Here is a 20,900-nt window from a genome sequence, read left to right as displayed (position 1 = left end):
GAGCTCCAGATAAAGTTGAATTGCAGGGAATCAATTTAATGAGTCATGAGTATGCAGTCAGGAAGCTGCAGGAAATCTGTAGACCCTGAAGCTGGGAAAACTTGCCTGATTATTGTAAACACACTGAGGTACTAAGTCATGTGTTCTGAATCCATGGAAACTTTGTATTCCAGATTTTTCCAGACCATATCCAATATGGCTCTTCATTTGGGAGTTGGTCTGATCTTATGACTAAACTGGAATTGTAAGTGTAGCACTTCCCTGAGATTTGGGTGCTGGTTTATGAGACCTGTGTAAGGACATGGGGGCATTCTGGATTTGTGGCTAGTACATGGTCTGAACATCCCCTGGGACTGTTGTCTGATTCAGGAGCATTCTTGCAGGGATTGCTCACTTCAATCAGTGATGTCCACACTAACATGGTGGGTGCTCAGAGAATTGTATTCCATAGTGTACCAGCTGGAACTAACACAATGAACAGTTTTATACCTGGCAGTGTTAGCCAGCTCGCCCTTCTTGAGTGGCTCTTTTGATATCTGTGACCCTATTTTCTGTAATTTCTTTCCTCTCTCCTTCTCTCTTCTCTCAAACCATCGTCTCATCTTTTTTTGGGCTCCTTTATTTTATTTCTGTTTCATAATCTACTACTGATCTCTGAGAAACCTAATTGGGAAGAGGCTCGCAGCTCCTACTACAGCCTATATTGTTTATTTTTAATAAAACCTAAAGTAAAATTCACATTTTTTTTGTTGTGATCATAATTTCTTTTGGTTTGTTTGGTATTGGATGCTCCACTAAATATAAAAAGGCAGAAGTATGTGTTAAAAACTTGATTTTGACTCTAGAAATGTACAATTATCTTAGCCAATGTTCTATTGCTGTGAAGAGACGCTATAACCATGGTAATTCTTATAAAGGGGAGCATTTAATTGGGGATGGCTTAAGGTTCATAGGTTTACTCCACTGTTGTCATGGAGGAAAACATTACGGCATGTGGGCAGTCATGGCGCTGGACGAGAAGCTGTGAGTTCTAAGAATGACTCTGGGCCTGGCTTGAGCCTTTGAAAGCTCAAAGCCCACCCTTGTGACACACTTCTTTCAATAAGATCACACCTACTCCTTCAAGGCTAGCTTTCTAATAGTGCCACTTCCTATAAGCCTAGGTGGGCCCTTTTCATTCACACTACCTAAAACTATTTTGTCCTTGGAAGGTCAAAGAAAAGGGCTTGTATCTTGGGAGAGGAGGGCTGAAGAGATCCCCTGTTGTTGGCCTGGAATTGTTATTCTGAAGGCAGTTAGGGTGACTGCGTCTCTGGGGCTCTATAAGGAACCCAAGGCCTTCTTAGGTGCCCAGCAGTTGGCAATCAGAACAACATGTAGCATCAAGATTCATGTGTTACCATTTGCCATCTTGACTGGGCACCAGAATTGTCAAAGGCTCTTAGCTGGCCTCTGGGCATTCTGCTCTCCTGATTTACTGTTTTTGTACTGTATAAATAGATGCCATCCAGCCCTTCATGAACTGCTACAAGAAAACCAGTGTAGGTAGGGCCCTGGTCCTTATTGCTGGTGTCTGCTGCAGCCCAAGCCAGGGCAGGAATCTCCACCCATTTTCTCAACAAACCGTGTGCAGACCCTTGAAAGCACCACTACAAAATACAGGATAATTTCAATGCCTAAGAGAATTCCATGGTGCCCTTATTTACTATGCCCCTTAAATGAAGGCCTTTCCCTAATCCCTGGAGATTGAAAATTTGTATTCTTTGTTCTTATACTTTTTGATTTTTCTCATGCCACAGTTCACCTTTTGAAAAAGGACTATTTCTTCTGTGTGCACAACACATTTGTGTGCAGACAGGGGCTTCCGCTAATACACTGAGATCTCCCAAATTTCCTATGCTTAGGCCTTTCTCTTGATTTCAAAATCTTTTGTTTTCAGCCTCCAGCTCAGCAGAGCTCCTCGAATTTGTCTTTTTCTTTGACTGTGCTTTAGATTTGTGTTAGAATATTTTAATCCTCTCTAGAGATGGCCTTGAAGTTGAAAACAGTGGTGGAGGCATTGACTCCTGCCCTGTCCCCTTCCAATACCAAATGATAGCACCAGATGGAGATGTCAGGAAGATGATTTTCCACGGTGTGGTAGGTAGTCTAGAGCTGCATACTAGACAATTACTTTGAAAACTACTATAATAGTCAATAGCAGAGATAGTGAAGTCCTATCCAAGTCACTGAGGTGGAGATGGGAGTTAGAGGATGTTTAGGATTGTCTAGGTCTGACTGACTGGTGGTGTGAGCCACTGGGTGTTAAAACGTAACCCCTTGTTCCCCCTCTTTCCCTGACACTGGGCCTCCCTGCTCCACTGCAGTGTTTCTCCCTCCACCTCCCCAGATGCCGCCAAGGTTCTGTGAGAGCAGAGCTTGGCTACTGACCTCTCGCTGCACTTTTTTTCTGTCTAGTCATGGAAATTGTATTTATGTCAGAGATTTTCCTGTCTGGGTCCTTACCACTGCGTGACAGGTCACCTGATGTCTTAATCTCATAGAGAAAAGCTTCATGTACTTGTTGCCTATATTGGGTCGAGTTTCAAGCATTTTATTTTTATTTATTTATTTATTTACTTACTTACTTACTTATTTTTAATTTACTTATTTATTTTGAGTTTCAAGTGTTTTAAAACAAGAATTTTGCCCGTGCAAACAGGCTCTTAGTTTCTTTCGATACTTAAGTCTGTTGCACATAGGTTCTCAACTCTGACTTTCTGTTTCATACAAATTTTGGGTATAGGAGTGGCCTCATGTGCTACGGGGTGCTTAGCCTCCTCCCTGTTTGCTTCTTGGCCCCTAGATAAGGATCACTGATATGGCAGTCACAAAGTAGGGGAGAACATAATTCAAAGTATTGTAATATGTGCTTATCTTGGTTCGTTATGAAAATAACTAGTTTGTTATTCTTTAACATAACAACGAATTTTTTTATTCTTTAACAATTTTTTACTCTTTAGCAAAATTACTAACATTTTTTAAAAGGGCCAATTGTCTTAAACTAATGAGTGATTGATAGTAATGAGAGTTTCTACATGGCTCTGGATAATTTGTTTGTTGATTGGGTTAAGAAAACCACCTTAAGGAATTTCAGAGTATTATGAAATTAAGTTTTACATAGACATCTGTTCTTACATAGGAAGAAATATTTTATTATTCTTAATTTTTCAGCTAGTTTCTAGTTTAAAATGAGTTACTTAGACTGTTTCTTTGGAGACAATGACATTTGTATAGCTGGAGATATTGGTGGGACTGTATGTGTGTAATCTTGGGCTTATGCAATATGGCTATAGTTAGCAGTGATTACTGGTCCGGTGGTAATCCTCTTAGCTCCATTTGTGCTCATTAGGAAAAATATTTGTTAGCATTCAGCTTTCCAACCCCAAGCCATGAGTTCCTGGTGTGGATTTTGGGGCAGAGACAGAAAATCACTTGATAGTAATTTATTCTGTATTTAAAAATTTGACTTATAAGCAGAATTAATGTTACGAATTACTTGTATTTGATTATGGTCGGGGGCTAGCAATCTGACATGAGGAGCCTCCTGGATGGCTGGGCCCATGTTGTTACACAAGCACAGCCTTTGTGTTGCTTTAAATGCAGAGCTGATAAAGGGGTTCTTTAGGGAAACCATGAGCTCTGAGACCCGAATCACCCGTGGGAGCCCATGAAACTGTTGATCACGCTGCGGAAGTGACTTACTGGTCTGGAAGCTCTTCTTTGGCTAAATTTATACCTTTGTTCGAATATCTGTCCTATGATTTGCCTTCAGATGAGGTTGGGAGAAGTATGCTCAGGATGGATGTTTCTATCCAGTGATTCAGTGAAAAAGGTTTATTAACACACAAATGCAATATTTGGTAAGACTAGAATTAAAGTGGATATTTTCTTTCCAAGTTTAGCCATTGACAAGGTGTTCCTTCTGTGATTTTTGTTGGACATCTAGTTTGGTGGTGTTTTATGGGGTAGCAGAGTAAGATTCTGTCTGTCTCTCTTTTTCACCTACACACACTCATGGTGGATCTTCCACAATGGCTTCAACCTTCCTGTAGACACAACATATAGATGTTCACAGAGGTATGTTTCCATGGTGATTCTAAAGTCTGTCAAGCTGGCAATGAAGGTGAAACACCACCAAGTGCTTTTGTTGTTTTAGGGCCCCCACCCCAGTTATTTCAAAGATTCTTCACATTTTCATCTTGGTATTGATGGCTGAAAGGCTTCTCTATTTCGGCTTGATTTTTGAGCATTTTGGGACAACTATCTCTTGCAGATTTCTTCTCTGGAGCCTTTCCTTCATCTTCCTCCTCAAGACATCTTCCTTCTCAGCTGCAAAACTTACTGTTTTTGTGGAATATTGCAGCGACTTTGGGGGCTAGATTGCTTTCCAGATGTACCGTGGCACCCTCTTCTCATCTTCTGACTCTTGTCATCCTCTGCAATCTCTAAGGGCTCCTGTGACATCCAGGTCAGTGCCACGCCTCAGCTTGAAGACCACAGGGCTGTCCTCTTGGAGGGAAGCAGCTGGTGATGCAATGTTTTCGCAGTTGCTGGCGTTACTTCACTGCCCATGACAGCCAGCCCAGGGCCAGCACAGATCATAGACTCCCACATAGATTCCAGTGACAACACCAATGGTAGACATCAACAAGTTTTCCTGTGGCAGCCCAGATCCCAGACATCTACCAGGTCCCTACCCTTGCTGCAGCACTAATCATGGACTTCAACATGGTTTGCATTGGCAGCACAGACCACAGACATCAGTATAGGTGCAGGCAGCTACACGGACCACGGGCATCAACATATCCTGCTGTGACAACACAGGTCCAGTGGCTAGCTGTGCTCCTGTGCCTGTCACTGGTGCCACCTCTCTCTCTCCTCCATGCGCTGCCCCATGAGTCTTAGCGTAAGATGCTAAGAACTTTTTTCCATTGTTGTGGAGATACTGTGTGTTCTGCAGGCGTACCCTCTGCTGCTGTGTCTCCACTGGAAGCCTCCGTAGGTCTCCCAGACCTCTCTGCGTGGCCTATAGACCGATGTGTGCTGGCAGTCACCATCAGTTTCAACCTTTTTCCTAGTCAGCCTTATTTATGGTCTGCCTTGGAGAATTTTGAATTTTTTATTTTGCTATTGTTGATTGGCACATTCAATAAGGTTTGTGTGGCTTAAAGCACTTTTTAAGGCTTTCATTTCCATGTGGGTCTGCCTAATTGATGTGACTTCAGTGAAGGTCTTTGTCTTAGTTAGAGTTTCTATTGCTGCAACAAAACACCATAGCCAAAAAGAAGTTGGGAAGGAAAGGGTTGATTATTTGGCTTATACATTCATATTGCTGTTAATCAGAGAAAAAGGTCAGTACAGGCACTCAAACAGGGCAGGAACCTGGAGGCAGGAGCTGATGCAGAGGTCATGGAGGGGAGTTGCTTACTGGCTTGTTCCTCATGGCTTGCTCAGCCTGCTTTCCTATAGAACCCAGGATCACCAGCCCAGGAATGGCATCACACACAGTGGCCCTCCCCCATCAATCACTAATTAAGAAAATGCCCTACAGGTCTGCCTACAACTGGATCTTATGGAGGCATTTTCTCAGTTGGGGTTCCCTCCTTTCAGATAACTCTAGTTTTTGTCAAGTCTTTTGATGGAAGACTAGTCAAAATCTTGCCAACAAATTCACAGTGTTGATTTTTCAATTATTGAAGGTTTTCATCATGGAGTTTTGTGAATTGGTGGCTTAATATGTTCAGTTCTTATACTTTCTTGATAGATTATCCTTTTAACTAAAAAATAGCCTTATTTGTCTCTACTAAAGTTTCTGTTTTCATTATAAATATGTATACACACACATATATATGTATATATATTGCTGTTTACCTTTATTATGGTCATAGTTTGTACAGTCTTTTAAAATCTTTTAATTCAGTCTATTTGTATCTTTGCATGTTAATTATACATCCTTATGGATAGATGTAGCTGGATTTTTATAATCTGGTTTGACAGTTTTGCCTCTTGATTAGTTTATTAATCCAGTCATATTTAGTGTATCATAGAATTAAATGAACCAATTTTTGAAGCCCATCTGGCATGAATGAAGATATTTTAAAGAGATGTGTGCATTCCTCCATTTGGTTATCAAACTAGTAAAACAATGTGCCCCAAGAGATTGGAATTTCTCTAGACATCTTGTGATGGGTGAGAGAGCTGAAGGAGGAACTTGCTTCTTAGAGAAAGATTTATGCCTGAGAGACAGGAGCTGAGGCACTGGTGTTGGACAGATCCATAGGACTGCTTAGTTTTGCTGTGTAAACCTTATCCTCATGTTAGGACTGGGAAGCATACTTGGCGATTGCTAGGTCTGTTTGTACTCCTTCATGATGAATGCATCTTTCTGTTTCTTTTCTCTATGAAATTGTCTCTTTACTTAATGAGGTTTGGAGTGAGAGCTTTATTAAGACTGAGTGAGCACAGACTCTGACCATAATAACTCTAAGTTTCTCTTTCTTTCTTTCTTTCTTTCTTTCTTTCTCCCTTCTCTCTCTCTCCCTCCCTCTCTTTCTTTCTTTCTTTCTCCCTTCTCTCTCTCTCTCTCCCTCCCTTCCTCTCTCTCTCTCTCTCTCTCTCTCCCTCCCTTTCTTTCTTTCTTTCTTTCTTTCTTTTCTCTCCTTCCTTCCTTCCTTCCTTCCTTTCTTTTCTTCTTGTCAGGGTTTAGTTGTGTAGCCTAACCTGGCCTGAATTCACAATTCTCCTCAATCTCCCATTTGTTTGTGTGCGTTATTGATTTTTTAAAAAATATTTATACTCTTTGCATTCAATGAATATTTCCTTTTATTTCTTTTATTTCTTTCATGTGTGCTATTGAGTTGCTAGTATGCAATCTCTCCAAGAAGACACTTAGTGCTGTGAACTTTCCTCTTAGCACTGCTTTCATTGTGTCCCATAAGTGTGTCATTTTTGGCATTCATTTTCATTGAACTCTAGGAAGTCTTTAACTTCTTTCTTCCTTTATTCAGTGGTAACTCAGTAAAGAGATGTTCAGTTTTCATGAGTTTGTAGGCCTTCTTTGTATTTGTTGTTGAGATCCAGCTTTTATCTGTGGTGGTCTGATAAGATATGGGGGGGGGTTCAATTATTTTGGTATCTGTTGAGACTTGCTTTGTAGCAAATATACAATTAGTTTTGGAGAAGATTTTATACAGAATATTTTTTTTGTTTCTTTATCTGGTATGTGTGTGTGTGTGTGTGTATGTGTGTTTGACTAATTTTATATCAACTCGACTTGACACAAGCTCCAATCATTGGAGAGGAGGGAGACACAATTGAGAATATATGTCCATAGGTTAGGCTGTAGGCAAACCTATAGAGCATTTTCTTAATTAGTGATTGATATTGGAGGTCCAAGCCCATTATGGATGGGGCCACCCATGGGCTGGTGGTCCTGGGTTCAATAAGAAAGCAGGCCTAGCAAGCCCCGAGGAGCAAACCAATAAGCAGCCGTCTTCCATGCCTCTGCATCATCTCCTGCCTCTAGGTTCCTGCCTTGTTTGAATTTTGTTCTGACAGCCTTTGTGATGGACAGTGCCGTGAAAACACAAGCCAAATGAACTCTTCCCTCCCCAAGTTGCTTTGGTCATGGTGTTTCATCATAGCAAGAGGAACCCTAACCCAGACAGTGTTATTTTCTTAGCTTGGTCTATTAGGCCTGCAATATAAACGTTAGTGGAAGTTAGATTTTACTCCCTCATTCTGTTGAGCTTAAGAGACACTGTTGAGAGCAGACTGTAGGTACTCTACTCTGAATTGTTGCATTGTTATGTAAAATGTTGGATTTTCAGACTTCACCTTCTTATGAGTGATACCATTTTGCAAGCAGCTGTTGACTCCACTTTGAACATAGAAGATGGCTGTGTATCTGGGTTGACACAAGGTTAGTCAGCAATATTCGTGCAGCACAGACTGATAATTAACTTGTTACTGGGAGTAGAAAAGGTCCTGTTCACAGAGGTATGGAGTAATTGGTACACCTGAGCATATTCATATGTTCAGGAAAAACATGCCTGAGTGTTTTGTAGGCACTGTAGAGAGAGGAGAGGTGACAGATTCCTTGTCTGGACTCCTACATGAAGAGCTGGAAACCCGGCCCTGCAGCGGCGGGAGCCCCATCGACCTATTATTGATCAACTATGTGCATCAAGAGGCCGTCAGAGGAATGACTGCCTCAGGTGCTTTGGTTTGGTGGGTTCCTGGTTTTGTTGTGGCCCACTCTAATTGCTGTCTGATTTTCTTCTGTTCACCCCTCTGACTGTCCATCCATCTGCTCAGTTTCTCTGTACTAGTTCCTCACTTTCACCTCTACTGCTGGATTCTGTCGCTCTGACCTTGCGGTCTGACTCTGCATCCTCAGCCCTAGTGCCTTTGCAGGTCGCTTCACTTCCAAGATTCCTTTCCCAGCTTCCTGCAAACTGCTTGCCTTTTTAACTCTGTAGTCATTTTCTGATTTACTTATGTACATACATAGATATGCACACATATTTGCCATGTGATGTGCAATGTGTGATGACAGTTAATATTAGTTACTAATATTAGTTGATAATGAATTAAAAGAACTTGTGTTTGCCTATCAAGTAAAACAGGGATATTTTGTAAATTAGATTGACATTTCCATAGTATTTTCATAACAGACATGTTTTCATATGACTCAATCCTTCTTTCCTTCTATGTATTATTATTATGCATATATCCTCTATGTGTTACAAAGTGAAATCCATTGTCAGAATTATTAGCTCTCTAGCCCCTTCTAGAAGCTGGAAGGAGAAAAGTGAACAAGAAGGTGATGGAGGAAGGTCATTGGCTAATAAAGGAACTGCCCTGGCCCATTTTATTGGTTAGAGGATAGGTGGGAGGAGTAAACAGAACAAAATGCTGGGAGGAAGAGGAAGTGAGCTCAGAGACTCCACAGCTCTCTCGGGAGCAGACGCCTCAGAGAGAGACGTTCGGGGCATAAGCTAGCAGAGCGGGCGGCTGGGGTGCTGGGGTGCTGGGGAAGAGGCCCCGCCGCCCCTAATACTACATATGGCGCCCACGTGGACAACTGCTTCCACATAAAGCCTGAGACAGCTTGGGAAGTAATTCTAGAACAAAATGAAAGCATTGTGCCTGGTTTCTTGGTAGCAGCAATTTCTCGGTTCTACTCTGCTTGCTAGAGGCAAGCAAGCACCTCATCTAAGAGAGGCTTCCTGACTCAGCTTTAGCTGCAAAGCCTGCAGCTCATTAAGAGGTCCTGCCACGAAACACTTAAAAGGTGTTGACGAAAAGCTGAACACATGCTTTTCGGTTTTCAGCCATAGCAGGAAAAAAGCTGCGCCGTTTAAAAATGCTGGCTTTCTGGGCCATCCTGCCAGGGCAAACTCTGACTGTTTGAGGCAGGAGGGCCGGCTACCGAGAGAGGACTTGAGTGTTGTCTGTTGTAGCTCACTTGCTGGCAGGGACCTTGAAATGCCATACAGTTGTTGCAGTAAACATGGCTACAGCCTGTATATCCTCCATGAGGCTGGAAAGCTAAGGAATGGACTGGATCTAGCTGGCAAAGCCACGCCTTTAATCCTACTGAGATTGCTTGGTAAATTAAAGACTCATGTGGTCAGAAAAACAGAGAGAGATACAGTAAAGAGAGATTCAAAGGCAAAGAAAATTTTTAAATGGTTTACAGTGTGTTAAAAATATACGCAGACTAGAAGTTGAAGTTCTTAAAGTAAAAAACAAAAAAAGGAAGAGAGTTGTTGTGTGTGGTAGCACACGCCTTTAATCCCAGTGCCTAGAAGGCAGAGACAAACGGATCTCTGTGAGTTCAAGGTGTAGTAGCTTACACCTTTAATCCCGAATGCCTGGGAGGCAGAGACAGGCGGATCTCTGAGAGTTCAAAGACAGCCTGGTCTACAGAGTTACTTCAGGTCAAAGATACAGAGAACCTGTCTCAAAAAGCAAAGAGTTAAAAGTAAAAATAAACAAAATAGAGGTTAAAACAAAGCTGCACAAAGATGGAAAGTACACAGAGAATTTTGATACTGTATGCTATTATGCTCTCTTTAAATTATTTAAATGCTGAGGAAGGAGCAACAGATGCTAAAAGATATTTGTTTATAAATGCTGCTGAACTAATCCAACATAGATACTTTGAAAATGCCTTAACTTTGAAATTTGGATCTAAGGACATGATGCTTTGGAAAGGAGTTTCTTATTTTGTTTTCACAGAGGATGAGACGCTGTTCATTTCTTCTATTACGATTTGGTATGATGGACCACGCCCTCCTGAAGGGTTGGTGTGAACGCCTTCAAAAAATTGCTTCACTCAACTGCCAACTGAGATGAAACTAGCACACAGTTTATACCATAAAAGACCTAATTAACGACGCCCCCATTCAGCAGGAAGCAGTTTGGAGAGAAAAAACTGCGCCCATGTTCCCAAATATGGTTTATAAACGTTCTTTTACATTTTAAGGGGGATATGATATAGGTATGAATAATTTGTATTAGTATAGATTTTGCTTTATTGATAGAGATTTAAGGTCAATTTTGTTATATGTATAAGTGTTTCTGATTTTGATTAAGGTATTGTGATTGTGTAGTTCATTTAAATGTGTACTGTATAATTAAGAAATATAGGTTGTTAATGGATAATCATCGATAATAGTCAAGTTTGTAGTCATGTTAGTTAAGATATTCTAGATGTACATAGATATATTTTAGATAGACATTCTTCATGTCTTTCAAAGATTACAGAATAGGACATTTAATGTTTTAATAACTGAGGACTTTTCATGACAATGAGACACTCTGCTCCTGGCAGCACCAATCTACTTCAAGAGGAAGATGGGCATCGAAGAGGCTCGTTATGGAGTTTTGATAGCCATTTGGGCAAGAAACTGCTCTTGCTTGGACTATTGCATAAACTGGACACAGAGAACCCGCAGAGAGAGGACTACTGAACTTGCCTAAGGTGAGATGATCTTTCGGGGTTCCTGATTCATTTTGAAAGAGTCTGCGAGACATTCTGCAGGACACAACAGATAGTGACTGAACTGACTTTGAATTTTCCTGCTTTATGGAAATGTCTGCTGGATACCATGGGCCTGAAGGCTGAAGATGGATGCCCCAACGGTACAAAAGAACTTTGGGTGACTGTCCAGGCAGCGAGATGTCTTTGTCATTTCTAGAGTTTGAAGTTTCTTAGTTCTTTACTTAGGTAATATATCTTTCTGGAGTCTTTGATGGAGTTAAGAATAGTTAGTTATAGTTATAGTTTTCCTTAGTTATGATAAAGATTATTGTAACTTTTACTTGATAACTGTTTTGTTATATGTAATTTTGCTATGTTAAAGCCTTTTTTTTTTTTTTTTTTTTTTGTTTAAACCGAAAAAGGGGAAATGATGGAGGAAGGTCATTGGCTAATAAAGGAACTGCCCTGGCCCATTTTATTGGTTAGAGGATAGGTGGGAGGAGTAAACAGAACAAAATGCTGGGAGGAAGAGGAAGTGAGCTCAGAGACTCCACAGCTCTCTCGGGAGCAGACGCCTCAGAGAGAGACGCCATGCCCCGCTCCCGGGATGAAGCTCCGACCCAGGATGGACTAGGCTGGAATCTCCCCGGTAAGCGCACCTTGGGGTGCTACATACAGATGATTAGAGGTGGGCTAAATTAATATGTGAGAATTAGCCTAGAAGAGAATGGGCCAGGCAGTGTTTGGAGGAATACAGTGTCTGTGTAATTATTTCGGGGCATAAGCTAGCAGAGCGGGCGGCTGGGGTGCTGGGGTGCTGGGGAAGAGGCCCCGCCGCCCCTAATACTACAAGAAGGTACGGTTTATATTTCTTGTAGGCATTTTTTCTTTATGGGCCATTACATTCATGTTCTCATCCATAGACATTTCCTTATTTCTGGACACCTTTATCTCTATTTAATTTTTGTTTTAGTTACATTTCAATATGTGGATTATGTATCTATTAATTAATTCAGTTGCTTTTTAATCAGTTAATAAATGAAGGGAGAAAATGACCATTTCCCTGGTTTTACAGAATCTTCTCAGTTTCAGGAGGTCCCATTTATTAATTATTTCTCTCAGTTTCTAGGCTACTGGGATTATATTTAGGAAGTGATCTGCTGTTCCAGTGCATTCAAGTGTACTTCCCATTTTCTCTTCTATGAGGTTCAGTGTGGTTGACTTTATGTTAAGGTCTTTGATCCATTTGGACTTGAGTTTTGTGCATGGTCATAAATATGGATGCATTTTCATTCTTGTATATGTTGATATGCAGTTATGTCAGCACCATTTGTTGAATATACTTTATTTTTTCCATTGGATATTCTTTGCTTCTTGTCAAAAATCAGGTATTCATAGGTGTGTGAATTGATATCCGGGTCTTCAATTTGGTTCCATTGGCCCTCCTATCTGTTTTTATGCTAATACCAAGCTTTTTTTTTTAGTTCTGTAGCTCTGTAGTAGAATTTAAAGCCAGGGATTGTGATGTCTCCAGAATTTCTTTTATTTTACATGATAGTTTTGGCTATCCTGGGTTTTTTGCTTTTCCATATGAAGTTGAGTATTATTCTTTCAAGTTCTGTGAAGAGAGTAGATAACTTTGTCTTGTTTCTAATTTTAGTGGGATCATTTTGAGTTTCTCTGTGTAGTTGGAGGCTGCTTGACCTAAAATAACCACACAGAAACTGTATTGTTACAACAATGCTTGACCTATTAACTTACTCTCTTTATTGGCTAGCTCTTTTATCTTAAATTAACCCACTCTTATTATTTTATATTTTACCATAAGACTCATGGTTTACCAGCAAGGTTCCAGAGTGGCTGTCTCCATGGTGGATTCATGGTATCTCTCTGACTCCTCCCGCTCTCTCTCTACATCTCTGTTTGGATTTCCCTGAAGGCGTTAGTCACAAACAATGCCACACAAGTTTGGAATTATGATTAATAGGGTGGTATTTATTTAAAGGGGAAAAAACTTACTGATCACCGTCCCAGACAACAGCCCTCTGCGCAACCAGGAAGGGAGTCTAGTCGCCAGCGGAGCAGGAAGTGAAGAGAGAGAGGAGAGGGAAGTGGCCGCTTTTTTAAAGGGAGAAAGACCACGCCCCAATGGGCTGTTATCTCAGTGGCTATAGGCTGGAGGAGAGGAAGGACCTCCCGCAACATTTCCCACCCGATTTTACTCTGTTAAGCCATTGACTGAAAGCAGCTTTATTCATTAACTAATAAAAGCAACACATATACAGAAGAACTTTCCATACCATTTCTCCATTTAGTTTGGTGCTGGCTGTTGGCTTGCTGTATATTGCCTTTATTATGTTTTAGGTATGTTTCTCTCCAAGACCTTTATCATGAAAGGATGTTGTATTTTGACAAAGGCTTTTTCAGTATCTCATGAGATGATCATGCATTTTTTTTCCAGTTTGTTTATATCTTGGATTACGTTGACAGATTTTTGTATGTTGAACCATCCCTGCATCTCTAAGATGAAGCCTACTTGGTCATAGTGTGTTCTTGCATTTGCTTTGCCAGTATTTTATTAAGAATTTTTGCATTGATATTCATGAGTGAGATTGGTCTGTAATTCTCTTTCTTAGTAATGTCTTTATGTGGTTTTGTATTAGGGAAATTGTAGCCTTGTAAAAAGAATTTGGCAATGTTCCTTCTGTTTCTGTTGTGTAGAACAATTTGAGGGTTAGTTCTTCTTTGAAATAATTGGTATTAGTTCTTCTTTGAAATCTTGTGGAATTCTGCACTGAATCCATGTGGTCCTGGGCATTTTTGGTTGGAAGACTTTTAAAAATTGTTTCTATTTCTTTAGCAGTTATATTTAATTTGCTTATCTGGTCGTGATTTAAATTTGGTAAGTGATATTTATCCAGAAAATTGTCCATTTCCTTTAAGTTTTCCAATGTTTTGGTGTATAGGTTTTTGAAGTATAACCTGATGATTCTCAGGATTTCCTCTGTATCTGTTGTTATGTCCCCCTTTTCATTTCTGACTTTGTTAATTTGGATATTCTTCCTCTGCCTTTTGGTTAGTTTGGATACAGGTTCATCTATTTTGTTGATATTCTTGAAGAACCAACTCTTTGTCTTATTGACTTTGTATTGTTTTCTTTGTTTCTATTTTGTTAATTTCAGTTTTCAATTTGATTATTTCCTGCCATCTTACCCTTCTGGGTGAGTTTGTTTCTTTTTGTTCTAGAGTACTCAGGTGTTGCTCTTAGTAGTGTTATGTGTGTTCTTACCTTGTCTACACATCTTTTCCTTTGATTGGTATAGTTGGGGCTGTCTGTGTCTCTTTTGATCACTCTTCCAGGTACCAGTGGATCCAAGGTTCAGATGGTTGCTCCTTATGATAGAGTCGAGGCCATGGTTCCAGACGTTACTTGACATTTTTGGAGGTTGCTTGGTGCCCCTGAAGGCCACTCTGCAATCCTGGAGGTAATTCAGACCTGCTCCCATGAAGGTAGCTGGCTTGGGCCTCTCATATGGAGGTTGATGGCTCAGTCCTGATTTTGTGGTGGTGGTTGGCTTGGGCCTGCACCTGTGGAGGTTGTTGACCAGGGCATGCTCTGGAGAAGTTTGCTGGCTCGGGTCTGCTCTGGTTGAGGCCACTGGCTTGGGCCTGCTCTGGTGGAGGTTACTGGCTCAGGCCTGGTCCCATGGAGGTTGCTGGTCTGAGCCTGGTCTCGAAGAGGTCACTGACTTGTTCCACAGAGGTAGCTGACATTGCTGATGTGTTTTAACGATGTGGGTTTTTTTTTTTTCCTGTGCTTTAGATGTGCTCTTGTTGCTCGTTTTCTTTAGATTGAAGAACATATTATCTAATCTGTAAAGTGAGCTGACTTGCAAAGCATTTCTTTTTGTGTTAGTTTTTATTTTGTCTTTGGAGATGTCGGTTCTGTTGCTGTAAACAAGATAATCTTCTTCTTTCAGAGTGACTGCTGCCCACTGCTTTCTAGGACCCACTGTTTCAGACGGGGCAAACTGGTTAGCTGCTGCAGAGTCATGCTACTTCTTGTTGGCTGTCAATCCTAGAATTCCCATTGGAGAAACAAAATCCCTGAATTCCTTGCTTCACTTCACACATGACTCCCTTAGCTCTCTTAATTCGGCACTAAGAGCTGCCTTGAAACCTACATTTGCTCCTTACCTTTGGCAGGGTCGTCGCTTCCCTCTTTCCTTCATGTGCCAGTCACACTGTTGTCTTTGGGTGTAATGTTTTATTAAAGATGCCATGTTTTCAAAAATGAGTGTTTTTCCTCCCAGATATTGACTGATTCCTACTGTTTACTTTCCAAGAGATTTTATTTGCTTGCTTGTGATATGGCTGATGCATCCATCGTGAGCCTTTTGCACAGATAGCTTCTGATGTCGCTTGCTTGGATTTTAGAAAGTTGGGTTTATATAGCAGTTGAGATGACAGGGTTCGACGTCTGCAATCCTGGAGGTAATTCAGACCTGCTCCCATGAAGGTAGCTGGCTTGGGCCTCTCATATGGAGGTTGATGGCTCAGTCCTGATTTTGTGGTGGTGGTTGGCTTGGGCCTGCACCTGTGGAGGTTGTTGACTAGGGCATGCTTTGACACCCCCCCCCCCCCCCCCCCCCCGCTGTCTCTTAGCATCACTCTAATGGTTCAGCATCCTCCTCCCCTAGCTCTTCTGCTCTCGTTTTTGATAACTCCGGTGGCATACTTCCCCTGCAGTCTGACCCGATTAAACGTTGGCCTTTTCTGCAGGGCTAGGTTTAAGACCAATGTTTGAAGTTTGTTTTGATCCTAGTGGGTGGGAGTTTTGCTTGCTCTGCTTCCTGTGTCTTCTGGTAAATAGCCAGGCTTCAACTTAGCTTTCTTTTGGTCTCACGTAGATTCCAGTATCCTCTTAATTGCTCATTCTGGTATCCTTCTTTTTCTAAGAATGCACTTAGTTTGCGTTTCTGTTGTTTTTGGAGGGGTTTATAGTCCTCTCACTTTAGTCCTGACCTCCCCCACTGTGGACAACTACTCCTGCTCTGAAGCTGTGGAGTGACGCCCTCGTCATTGTGCTGCCGCTAAAACAGAGCCTTGAAGATTTGGGCTGTGGTTCTGCCTGTCTTTCCCTGGTGTAGAGATTTTGCCCTCGATGTGAACAGGAGAACATCTGGGCACATCGCACAGTTTCAGAGTCTCTACAAGTTGCTGAGGGGACCGCTGCTTCCCTACTTTTTCCAGTATGAGCTGGAACTGACTGGCCGTGCTTTTGTTTGTTTTGGTTTTAGTTTCCCCCAACCCCTCTCCTCATCCGTCTCTCCTTCTCCCCCTTTAAAGCTCCACTGCCTCTCAGGTAGCTGCTGCTCCACTGAGCTGAGGATGGAGAAGAAGAATGTCACTGCTTAAATGCATACACTTTTCAACTTGTTACAACCAAGATTCAGATTTTTTCATATAGTTTTTATTGGCTGCAGACCTTTGGGACAGTTCTTACAGGCTCTCAGTGATTACTTTATAAAAGGTTTTAAAAATGCATTTCAGGGGCTGGAGGGATGGCTCAGTGGTCAAGAGCCCTGGCAGCACTGGCTGCTCTTTCAGAAGACCCAGGTTCAATTCCCAGCACCTACACTGTAGTTCACAACTGTCTATAACTTCAGTTCCAGGGACTCTAACACCCTCACATAGACATACATGCAGACAAAACACCAATGCACACAAAATAAAAATAAATTATTTAAAATATGTGTTTCATCCTTTTAATTTCCATTTCATTGGGAAAAGTCTATGATGCTTTTTGCCCTCCCATTTTGGATATCACACATTCTCTCTTAGTTTTTTTTCTTTTCTTTCTTCTTTTTTTTATGGTCTTGCTTGGAACTCTAGTACTGCCTATAGGTAGTTATCATGGAAATTTAATATTTTTCTTAAAAATTAGAGTAATCGTGTTTCTTTTCCATTGGGTCCTTAACCTCTATGGTAGGTGTTGGGCACTGTTTCCCCTCACCTTTGGCTTATGGTAGGTGTTGGCACTATTTCCCCTCACCATTGGCTGTCTCACTTTTGCAGTTGTATCTAGGCTCCACATTTTGACTTGATGCTCTGGAAACATTGTTGCAATTATAAACCATCTCCTTGGTTCATATATCAGCTCTGTTTTTATCCCACTGGCTGTGACTTCTGTGAACTAGCAGGTAGACCATCTTGCTCTGGTGATGATGTCCTCTTCTGTAAAGTAGCACGTAGACCATGTTGCTCTGGTGGTGTCCTCTTTAGAGCAGGCTCCTCTGTTTGTTTATTCCTGTCATGGGCTGGGACTGTTGTGTTACAGTTCTCTGAAGAAATGGCATGTTGATGATACAAGGGTTAGTTGACAGCCCAGCCCCCATGGATGCTTACTTTGAGGCTACTTTACCGAGGTAGTTGTCTGGTAAGGACAGTCAAGACCATAAGTGAAAACCTATTGAAAGTAAAGGGCAGAGGGTCAGGCATGAAGGAGCCATCTTTAACGTGCAGTTTCGTCGCAGCCCTTCATAAGCCAGAGCTTTCCTTGTGGGAATGGAAATGAAGGGATGCGTGCCATGCCTGAGGAAGTGCTGCCTGGACATGGTGTTTGAAAAGAGCTGTTTGTGAAATGAATTAGAGCAAGACATAAATTCATTGCTATTCAGGTTGTTTAGTCTCAAAGTCGTGATCCTGGGGAGTTTCTTCCTTTAATGATCCAATGTGTAAATTAAATTTTCGGAAAGCACACTCATTTCTAAGCATTAATTTGAAACTCATTTTAATTGTTTCACAATAGTCTCTCTTTCCCTCCCAACTTCAGGGAAAACCCAATTGTCTTGTAACCTTCTTTAGAGAGTTTGATCTCAGTAGCTTACGATGGAAAGGGTTGTGTATTTCATTTATTTATGGGTGTGTGAGAGGCGTGTGAGGGTGCACGTGACACCATGTGTATGGGAAGGTGAGGGGCCCATGCGTGGGAAGGTGAGGGGCCCATGCGTGGGAAGGTGAGAGGCCCATGCGTGGGAAGGTGAGGGGCCCATGCGTGGGAAGGTGAGGGGCCCATGCGTGGGAAGGTGAGGAGCGCGTCCGTGGGAAGGTGAGGGGCCAGTCCATGGGAAAATGAGGGGCCTGTCCGTGGGAAGGTGGGGGCCCGTCCGTGGGAAGGTGAGAGGCCTGTCCGTGGGAGTCTGTTTTCTCCTTCCACCATGTGGGTGCCAGGGTCAAACTCAGGCCACCTGGATTGATGACAAACACATTTATTTCCTTGCTGAGCCATGTTACCTGCCTGATGTGGGAAAGCAGTTGAACATACAATGAAAATGGTATTTCCATGTTGAAGTGCATGCCTGGCTTTACTATCCTATGAAACTGTTTTTTAAATTTTAGCTATAAGTTGTGAATTGAGCAAGCATTTGTTTAGGTGCTTTCTTTTCCCTTGTAGGCAGCAGGAGCAATTCGGCCTCTGGTGTCCACTGTCATCAGTCCCTCTGCTGACGGCTGCTTAGAGCACTCACTGGACCGCGCCAAACACAGGGCCAGTGAAATGCCACAGGCTTTCCTCTTTGATGTGATCTACAAAGCATATCAACAGGTAAGAATTGGGCTTTCCAAAAGGTCGTATTCTGTTGTGCTCTTTGAAACCGCATCCACATTCGAATTTCTAGAAAAACTTGCAAGACTCAGCATATTGTTGTGCTCCAGGGCAGAGTGTACCACAGGCGAGCAATGAGAGTACTCTATTGGTGTAGAACAGACATGCAGGCATGCAGGGAGAATTCCTTTGGAAGCGGCTGAAGCTCTCTCCTTCTTTTGATGGGTCACAGACAGCAATTCTGGAGCACTGGAAATGCAGAAATGTGTGTAACACCTAGAAGTCCCATAGAGGCTCAAAGCCCGTGGTTGTAGGGTGGTCACATAGGTTTCCTCTGGCTAGCATGTGCAGAAATTCCACATTTGCAGGAGGAATGCAGGTGTTTACTGTAAACAGGACTGTGCATTCAGATAATTCCCACACCAGGGTCCCTAAACACTGGTCCACACACACCTTATAAACAGGGCTTCATGAGGATAAATTTTCTGCATAGAGATCTAGACATCTTAATTAAATATTTAAGTTAAGTAACTATAAAAATATCACCCCCACAAATTGATACTTAGGTATCTGTATTTTTTCTTTCATTTGGAAACCTGTGCTTATATAATTTTATTGCTAATTTACATATGTGAATAAGTCATTACTGAATGTCACAGTTTCTCAGAAACATCTCTGTAAAATAAAATAAGGTGGAGTAACTCAGTACTCAGCTGGCATTGGGGAATCCGTGAATGTGTTGAGAGAGATGGGCAGCTAAGGTTATAGGGTAATGGTAATTAGATTACAGAATGGTAGTGGTTATTCATATATATATATATATATATATATATATATATATATATTACAAACTGTTTGGGCTATAGCTCAGACTTATTACTAACTAGCTCTTACATCTAAATTAACCCATTTTTACTATTCTATGTATTGCTATGTGGCATGGATTTTACTGGTATGCTGCCATCTTGTTTCTTGGGTAGATGCTTTCATGTCTCTTGACTCTGTTCCTCCCCATCCAAGTCCTCTATTTGATTGTTCTACCTAACCCTCTCCTGCCTATCTATTGGTCAAAAAGCTTTCCTTATTAACCAATGGGAACAATATACACTTATAGTGCATGGAAGCATTCCAAAGGCTATCATTCTGTGTTGAGGAGCAATTACAAAATCAAATTATTTCCTTTAAGTAGAAGCAGTATGGGAACCAAATTACTACTTGTTTCAGGATGACAGTTTTGATATACAAACATCTTGTAAACAGAAGCAGATTGGCTTTGTGAACATCCAAAATTCTTTCAGCACCAGGTAGAAAGATGGTATTGACTAGAATTTGGATGATGGCCAATTAGACCACAGTTTGATAGAGACCATGGGCTCTGCACACTTTTTTCCCTTTTTGTGCAATCACAGAACTTATGCTAAGATCTGTAAGCAACAGCACTTACTTACCAAGCCAGGGTTACCTAATTATGGTCTGTGAGAATGTCGTCATCAGGCCTGGGTTGGAGGGGTCACAGCAAGATTGAGACTGAGACAAGTTTATTACAAGCAATCAGACTTTTTATACCTGTATCAGAAACAATACAATGGCAGTTGCCAGGATCAAGACAATGGTAGTTGCTAGGATACCATGATGTTTTCAGGCTGTACAGAGTACACAAGGTTAATGTCTAAGACTAATTGTCCTGTCAGAATTCTATATGCTTCACTGACTTCTAGGGAAGGCAGAGAAGCACGAGCAGCCTGAATGCTTCATTGCCGGAAGGAGTGCCTTGTTTTCTCAGGCACTGAAAATCATACAGTGGCCCAAGAGACCCGGACTCTAACCTGAAAAACCTATGACACAAGCCTCTCAAGGGAGCTAGACCAGGACACATGATTCCCTGCAGTCCCCCCTTTCAGTATATGCAAGTCAATCTTTGAAGCAGACATGGAGTAGCAAATCAATCTCAAGGCTATAAAGCCCTCAGAATAACCAACAAAAACATTCTCAGAGACTTTCCTATGGTCTGCTCCTTAGAAGTTCAATTAGAGACTCAAAAAGTATGACCAAAACCTTTGCTAGGTTTTGTGCAGCAATGGAAAGGGCTATTCATTTAACTTTAAATGCTGAATATTTAATATTCCATCATTCAAGGCCTGAATATCTATGCTTAAATTGTCATGTGACCGTATATTCCTGTAAGGTGATTAGGAATCTAACACCAGTTAAATTGAGAATAATTAAAATAAACAGGAATGTTATTCTCTTCCTAGTTAGCAA

General features: G+C 41.5%; 1 protein-coding gene across 5 annotated transcripts in view; it reads left to right on the top strand.

Annotated features, from left to right (window-relative positions):
* Positions 1-20,900, top strand: part of Crppa (CDP-L-ribitol pyrophosphorylase A) — a 260,261-nt gene that overhangs the window by 19,256 nt on the left and 220,105 nt on the right. For 4 of the 5 annotated variants that reach the window (XM_041658390.1, XM_041658391.1, XM_041658389.1 and 1 more), the window contains exon 3: positions 18,489-18,638. The exons of the other annotated variant lie outside the window; for it this stretch is intronic. In XM_041658390.1, coding sequence (XP_041514324.1) covers positions 18,489-18,638 — 150 coding nt within the window. The remainder of the gene's footprint in view (positions 1-18,488; positions 18,639-20,900) is intronic. 5 annotated transcript variants of the gene reach the window in all.

This window comes from Microtus oregoni, unplaced genomic scaffold, assembly GCF_018167655.1.
Source record: "Microtus oregoni isolate MIOR12 unplaced genomic scaffold, Mior012 000009F_ref0000495, whole genome shotgun sequence".
In the NCBI taxonomy this organism is placed as follows: Eukaryota; Metazoa; Chordata; class Mammalia; order Rodentia; family Cricetidae; genus Microtus; species Microtus oregoni.
Note: the sequence above shows the minus strand (reverse complement) of the source record. Positions and strands in the feature narration are given on the sequence as shown.